At 26.8% G+C, this 7,129-nt stretch overlaps 3 protein-coding genes across 5 annotated transcripts; 1 reads left to right on the forward strand and 2 right to left on the reverse strand.

Moving 5' to 3' along the window:
* Window positions 1-193: 193 nt before the first annotated feature.
* LOC149884895 (uncharacterized) lies at window positions 194-571 on the reverse strand. The gene has a single exon (XM_090094582.1). The coding sequence runs from the start codon at window positions 569-571 to the stop codon at window positions 194-196; it is 378 nt and encodes a 125-aa protein (XP_089950708.1).
* Window positions 572-1,175: 604 nt separating this feature from the next.
* Window positions 1,176-3,231, reverse strand: LOC149884896 (uncharacterized). Its single transcript, XM_090096757.1, has one exon. It carries the CDS (start codon window positions 3,125-3,127, stop codon window positions 1,271-1,273), a length of 1,857 nt encoding a protein of 618 aa, XP_089952883.1. The 5' UTR covers window positions 3,128-3,231; the 3' UTR covers window positions 1,176-1,270.
* A 455-nt stretch (window positions 3,232-3,686) lies between these two features.
* On the forward strand, window positions 3,687-6,926 carry LOC149884897 (uncharacterized). 3 transcript variants are annotated; one of them, XM_090096748.1, is made up of 6 exons: window positions 3,687-5,081; window positions 5,324-5,380; window positions 5,568-5,707; window positions 5,979-6,043; window positions 6,250-6,365; window positions 6,451-6,679. In XM_090096748.1, the coding sequence occupies exons 3-6, from the start codon at window positions 5,579-5,581 to the stop codon at window positions 6,474-6,476; spliced, it is 336 nt and encodes a 111-aa protein (XP_089952874.1). In that variant the 5' UTR covers window positions 3,687-5,081; window positions 5,324-5,380; window positions 5,568-5,578; the 3' UTR covers window positions 6,477-6,679. The 3 variants fall into 3 exon arrangements, with proteins under 3 accessions (XP_089952874.1, XP_089952873.1, XP_089952875.1); XM_090096747.1 differs by having other exon boundaries at window positions 3,687-4,197; window positions 4,874-5,081; window positions 6,250-6,676; XM_090096749.1 differs by lacking the exon at window positions 6,451-6,679 and adding an exon at window positions 6,701-6,926 and having other exon boundaries at window positions 3,688-5,081.
* The last annotated feature ends 203 nt before the right edge of the window (window positions 6,927-7,129 follow it).

Genomic DNA, 7,129 nt, shown 5'->3' on the forward strand with positions numbered 1-7,129 from the left:
TTTTAAAATTAAAAATCCTCTTTTTTAGTTAAACAAAAATCTCACATTTTTCAGATTTCTTTGAAAATAATATCAAATTTTTTTACTTCTTTTAACTATAAAATGCAAAATAAAAGTTTTATGAAACAATCATTTATACTTTTGAAATAAAAAATTATTGCAATTTAATATTATTAAAAAAAGGGCACTTAACTTATAGAAAAGTTGTGAGGGGTTTATTACCATTTTCTTTGCTGTTTTGAGTCACTGTGCGTCGTTTCGTAGTGGTTAATGAAATAGATTTTGAACGACTCCTATTGTAGCCTGAAGTTATTTCCGGGGCCGTAAGTCTTCGATTTCTTTTACTCATCAATATTATACTATTATCTTCAGCTTTTGTTGTCTTCCGTGGTCTACCAGATCTTTTTTTGTCTTCAAAAATGCCTGTTTCTTTCCATCGTTTTATGGTATCTTGTACAGTACTTCTGGCAACTTGTCTTTTTTTGCAAATTTCACGAACTGAATATCTTTCTTTATGTAATGTAATTATTTCAGAACGTTTTGCAACCGTTAAAGAAGGTTTTTTACCCATACTTTTAATTAAATAGTCGAATTATAAAATGCAACCGTCATTAATACCAAATGAAAACTAAACAAAACTAAATATTCTTAATCATTTTAGTCGGATATCATTATATTATAAATATTTCCTTCACGTTTCAACAAATAAATAACTTTAACAAGACCAAACTCTTAAGAGTAATGAAACGCTATATATCAAGTTAAAATAAGCAATTAAAAAAACAAACTTATTTATGTAAGTTTGAGGCCAGTAATACCTAATTACTGACCTCAAACTTACATAAACACTTAAAATTATTAAGTTTAAGTATTATAAATTAATATTATTGATTAATTTAATGATACAGGATAGATTTTAGCTTTTTATATAAAAAATATCAAGTGTCCGGAAACTTTTGGCCTGCAGTGTATATATATATATATATATATATATATATATATATATATATATATATATATATATATATATATATACATATATATATATATATATATATATATATATATATATATATATATATATATATATATATATATATATATATATTTTAAATGACGACATCTTGTATGAGAGTTGAATAAATTTAATATATGAATTTCAATAAATACGAATTCTCTCAATACTAATTTTTTATTTTATCTAAGAAATTTTCGCTAGATTATTGATACTAGCATCTTCAGCTTTAATTACAAATATTATTAAATTAAATTACAAACAAACATTAACGGTAATGTCACTTTTTAATGGCTTCTTTAAACTTCGCTTTAGTTGGGCTTCTTTAATATTTCGTAGGTATAAAAAGTATGGCGTCCAGAATTGCGTTTTTACATATTGACCGTCATCTAAATTCATACCTCCATTTTTAGGTCCGCATTTGTTGAACTGAATTTCGATTGCCTCTCGAACTTTTCTTTCAAATTTTTTGGGTTCTACTTTTAGCGTCTTTACTTGATCCCATTTTATATTACCTGAACATTTAATTTTATGATGGCCAATTGCATATTGTTCTAATTTTTCTTCAAAAACATTTTTTTGGTGTTGTTTTGTTCTTGTTGCTATTTTCATTTTTGTTTCACCGATGTATTTTTGTTTACACTCGCATTCTATTAGGTATACTCCGGGATGGCTATTTGATGGTAGTTTTGTTTTGTTGCGCGAAGTTAGTAAAGATTTAAGATTTGCACTGGATTTAAAGACTGCCCTGTAACCTGCTTTCCTAAAGATTTTTCGAAGTTTTGGTGATAATACTGGGATCCACGGTAGTGATATAGTTGGCATAGTTGCTTTGTTGTTAGATAAAAATATTTCATTATTTGAGTGTCGTTTTTTTATAACAATATTTGCAAGGTCTTGTAATTTCTTCTTTTCGTATCCATTTTCAGCAAACACATTTATTAGGAAATCGATTTCTTTATTTAAAAATTTTTCAGAGCAAATTGATAAAGCTCTATGAATAAATCCTTTAAATATTCCTTCCAAGATTTTTGGATCGTGGTTTGAATTGGGCTTAACCTGAATATTTGTTATTGCTTTTTTTCGATGTATGTTAAAATCATATTTACCTTTTTGATTATTCGTTATTTGGATGTCTAAAAAATTTAATCTTTTATTTTCATCTTCCAATTCAATTGTGTATTTGATGGCATGATGTTGACTGTTTAATATTTGTTGAAAACGGATGGCATTATCTTTATTTGTAAATCTTGCGTGGCTATCATCTACGTACCTGAAAAACGATTTTATTTCTAACGGTGGATTAGAATGAAGCGCAATATTGATTGCTTTATTTTCAAAAAATTGCAGGAAACCTTCCGCAAGTACTACCATGAGTGAAAGTCCTATTGGACCTGAATCTGCAAGTTCATGAATTTCTTCATTCCATAAAAAATAACATTTATATAAACACAGTTCTATTAGTGATTTTATTTCTGAAACGCTTAGTTTTGTTAGTTTATTTAAATTTGAGAAGTGCTCTAACATATCAAGAAGAATTTTTGTAGCCTCTCCCAGAGGAATTGATGGATATAAATTGACAACGTCATAAGATACTTGTATTTCATCATTTGATATATTCCAAAGTTTAGCTGTTTTTACAAAAGTTGACGAATTTTTTAACTTTGTTATGTTTTTATCTAAGATTGGTAAAAATATATTTACTAGATATTGTGATATTCCATAACTTGGTGTCCCGATGGTTGAAACTACTAATCGCATAGGGTATGATTTTTCCGGTTTGTGCGCTTTAATTACACCATACATACGTGGCGGTACTGGGTCGCTTGGGTAAAGACTTTCATATTCTTTTTTGGTAAATTGCCCTTTTTTATTCAATTTTGATAGGTAAGTTCTAATTTTAGTAGCAAATGAAATGGTAGGGTCCTCTTTAATTATCTTTGTTTTGCCAATCTCTTGACGAATTTTGTCAATGGCTTTGTTGTGTTCTATTCTAACAAAGCCTGCTCCTTTATCAAAAGAGTATATATCAATGTTTCTGTCCTCTTTTATTTGTTTTAATGCTTCCCTCTGTTTATAATTTAAGTTATTGTTTTTTTGCGGTTTAAGCATTTTAAGTTGCCTCAACACGTTTCTGCGTAAGTCTTGTGAACTCTCAATTTTGTTGCAATACTCTAGTTTTAACGCAGTGGATTCTGTTTAGCGATTGCAATCCCGGGATCCCGAAATCCCGGGATCCCGCCCTTTTTTATGATCCCGAAATCCCGGGATTGTCTAACATCAATCCCGGGATTCTCTATAATATCGAACAAAAAAAAGGGTAATGAAAAAATATATAAAAATAACAACAATTTTGCGTATCAATAAAAAGTTTTTATTTTGTATAAAATTGTAAAAAGTATTGTATTTTCAGTTGTGTAATAAAATACGATATCGAAAAGGAGTGATTTAGAGAAAAACAAAAGTGAATATCTTTGCACTATGTCATGTTGGTTAGCATACCCAGCAAACATGTCAGCGTTGGATCAACGTTGAAAACCGGTCGCAGCGTAGAAAAAGCGTTACAGTGACAAAAACAAGGTCTTTTCAACGTTGAATCAATGTCCGTTTTTGTATACTTAATCGCGGTAAATTGAAACGTTGAATAAGCGTTGAAATTGTAACGTTATTTAGCTTCTCAAAATGAAACGTTTATTCAACGTGGAATCACTTTACGCAAAAAGCCACTTTAAAAACGTTTCAAAATTTATGCTTTATCAACGTTAAAAATAAACCGCTTTTTAAACGTTACATTTTCAACGTTGAAAAAGCGTATAAATTTCAACGTATATTATCTTCTAAAAAAATCGCGTTTATTCAACGTTGAATAAAAGTACGCAAATAATCACAGTAAAAACGTCGCAAAGTTTAAGGTTTATCAACGTTACACATTAGCTGCTTTTTCAACGTATTTAAGCTATTTATAAAACAACGTTTATTCAACGTTACATATGCCAACGTTGAAAATGTGGTAATTAAAAAACATTGAAAAAGTTGTTTTTTTGCCAACGTTAATAAAACGTTGCTTTTGCAACGTTGAGGAAGTAGCACATTGACAATTTTTGTCTCATTGATGTAGCCATTACAAAAAAAATTTGCCGTAATGGAAAGGCAAGGAAAACTTAATAGAATGCATGCAGATGGTATAAAAAATAATTTAAAGTTATATTTTATAAACTATTTTTATTGCGACTAATTTAAAACTTTTAGATTTTATATCAAATTGTATATAATATACATAAATCTCAGGGTAAATTCGATTTATTCAGGTTATTTTTGTCTATATTTTTATTTTATTTTAAGTTGACCATTTTAATAAAATACTCAACTTTTTAAAAAAATGTTATTTCTTAGTTAGAAATAGTACTTTATTTTAATAATGTTCAGATGTACAAAGTAATATCAAAACTAATAATATATAGTAAGTCAGACTAAATTTGGTAATTTAACAGACTAAATTTTAGAGACATATTGTGTGTTTGTTTGTCTGTATAATATATACATGCTTTTTTTTAAATTTCACATAAATGTATATAAATATATCTACACAAAATGAATTTCAGCTCAGTCAGTAGCAAACTTTGGACATTTTTAAATTAGTTGTTGCAGTAATAAATCATTAAAAAACTTTTGGTCGGAGGAGGTATTTTAGTGGGCAAACATCCTGTGGTAGAAAAGTTTTTCAAACATTTTCAAAACATGACAGCTATTTGTATATATACATGTAAATTATATGTGTGTGTGTGTGTGTGTGTGTGTGTGTGTGTGTGTGTGTGTGTGTGTATGTGTGTGTAAATAAAAAAATATATATCTATTTAGATAATCTATTATAATGGCTTCACAATCTTGGGCTTTAGTTGTTTATTTTGAAAATAAGATTAAAACAGAGGCAGTTGTTCCATCTTGTTGGGTAAAAGATGGTTATTTTGGCCAACTGGTGTTCATGCAATGAAAGCTGCCTATAATGAGTTTCCAATTGATGATTCCTGGAACAAGCTCAGAGTTAAAAGAATTAAAGTAACTGGAGGTCATTAAATTTTACTGTATTCATTGCTATTTTAATTGTTTATTATGAATAAAAAAAACTATTATTAATGTTTTATATTAATAGTGAAGTACAATAACAAATAAACTTTTTTCTTTCTAATTTGGGATAAGTAATATTTTGAATCTGTTTATTTTATTATTATTGCCTCTGTTTACACTTATTCTACATTTCAGTTTTTATATTCATTGTTTATATTTATTTTACTAAATAATTACTAATAGATAAAGAAGTATGTGAAGGAGTTAACTTCACAATTACAGAGGAATCTGAAGAAGAATGTGAGTAATTATGTTTGTGAATAATTGGTTTCTTTTTGAATTTGTCTTTTCTTTTTTTTTTATATGATAAAGAATAAAAATAAAAAAAAGAACTGTATGTATTTAAAAAAAAAAATGTATATAGATGCTTAATAAATTGCTTTTTTTTTAAAAAAATTTCAGAAAAAGGTTTTTAAACAACTTTTAGAAATTAAAAATATGGTAAAGGATCTTCAAAATGTTTCTTCATTGGTATCCAAAAATCTGCAAATAAATGCATTGAGTTCAATAGAACAACTTTTTGAGCTAGATACTACGTTAAATGACAGTGTCATTTTTTCTAAATGGGTAAGTTGCCCTGTTGCTATTGCTAGTTTGAATTTTTTGAATTTTTCTTTATGTTGTCATGGTAAATTTATTTATATTATTAACTGAAAAGTTGATTAAACAATATAATTTTATTTTATTTATTATAATTTGTCATTCTTTACATAATTACTTTTTGTTTTTTCAACTTTCAATGTTTTTTAATTTGTTTAAAAATGTAAGGGATTTTATAAAAGATTGCCTCTAATTATATAATTATTTAAACATTGATTAAAGATTTTTTTGAAAGCAGGTATCGCAAATAGCGAAAATTGGTGGAGTTAACTTAAAAGATAGTGTAAAACGTGTTATTGAGTGGTAGGTCAATTTTCTACACCTTTCCAAGCCGAAATGACAATGGTTTTTAATGGATTATTTAAAAAGTGTTTGCGAAATATATTTATTATAATAAATATAATTATACGTTTTTTTAAGCATATCATTATATGCTTTCTTTCCTATAGCATGAATGTTGTATTGTACAATATTGTAAATATTGATTCAAATAATTACTAACTTTTTAGGCTGTTAACAATTGAGTTGCGCTGTTTGTTAAACATGAAGGGGCAAACCAATTCCACGAACAAAACCAAACAAAAGTTTGTTTCTTCAAAGACAAAATTGTATCGTGTTTTAGTTGGTAATATGTTTTGTTTAAACTTTTTAAGTATGCAGATTTTTACTAATAGTATTTAAGCAAGAAGTTTGAATTTTATATTTTAAAGAGTGTCTCAAAAAGATACCCAGATGAAGCAGGGATTTATGAAGCTGTAAAATCAGTTCTGAAATATTCGCCAATAAATTTTTGTAGAAAGCAGAAATCGGAAGATTAGAGTTTTTTAATGACATTTTAGGATATGTGATATGATTTTGTTTGTGTCTTGTGTAAAGCGCTTTTTCTAAAATACACGTTTATTTATTTAATCTTTCATTGTACTATAAATTGTATTATAAAAGTTTTATTTTTTGGTTTAGATTCTGTATCTCAATGATATCCTGGCCTATCGATTTGATATCCTGTAAATTGTATTTTTATATATTGTATAAATATATATACAGACACTCACACACATAAATCTTTAAAAAAATCTTTATATTTTTATATATATCTATGAATTGTATATTTTAGGCTTTTTTATATTTATCATTCTATACTACTGTTGTATTAAAAATCGATTTTGGAAATATTGCAAGTGTAGAGTTCAACAAACAATTTTGTTTTATTTGCCAATTCAAGATATATATATATATATATATATATATATATATATATATATATATATATATATATATATATATATATATATATATATACACATATAAGCATTGTTTCAACGTTATATTTCAACCTTGATTCGACGTCTTTTAGTAACGTTAAATCGACGTTTTACTATCAACGTTACA

The sequence above is a fragment of the Hydra viridissima genome, unplaced genomic scaffold (genome assembly GCF_058129835.1).
Source record: "Hydra viridissima isolate aposymbiotic clone 2 unplaced genomic scaffold, HvirCarnegie_v1 scaffold_8, whole genome shotgun sequence".
Lineage (NCBI taxonomy): Eukaryota > Metazoa > Cnidaria > Hydrozoa > Anthoathecata > Hydridae > Hydra > Hydra viridissima.

Bases quoted from the DNA above. Each gene is read 5' to 3' on its own strand.
- LOC149884895 (XM_090094582.1), bottom strand. From the start codon at position 571: ATGGGTAAAAAACCTTCTTTAACGGTTGCAAAACGTTCTGAAATAATT.
- LOC149884896 (XM_090096757.1), bottom strand. From the start codon at position 3,127: ATGCTTAAACCGCAAAAAAACAATAACTTAAATTATAAACAGAGGGAA.
- LOC149884897 (XM_090096747.1), top strand. From the start codon at position 5,579: ATGGTAAAGGATCTTCAAAATGTTTCTTCATTGGTATCCAAAAATCTG. The intron at 5,708-5,978 runs GTAAGTTGCCCT...TTTTGAAAGCAG, and splicing joins GTGTCATTTTTTCTAAATGG to GTATCGCAAATAGCGAAAAT. The intron at 6,044-6,249 runs GTAGGTCAATTT...CTAACTTTTTAG, and splicing joins GTAAAACGTGTTATTGAGTG to GCTGTTAACAATTGAGTTGC.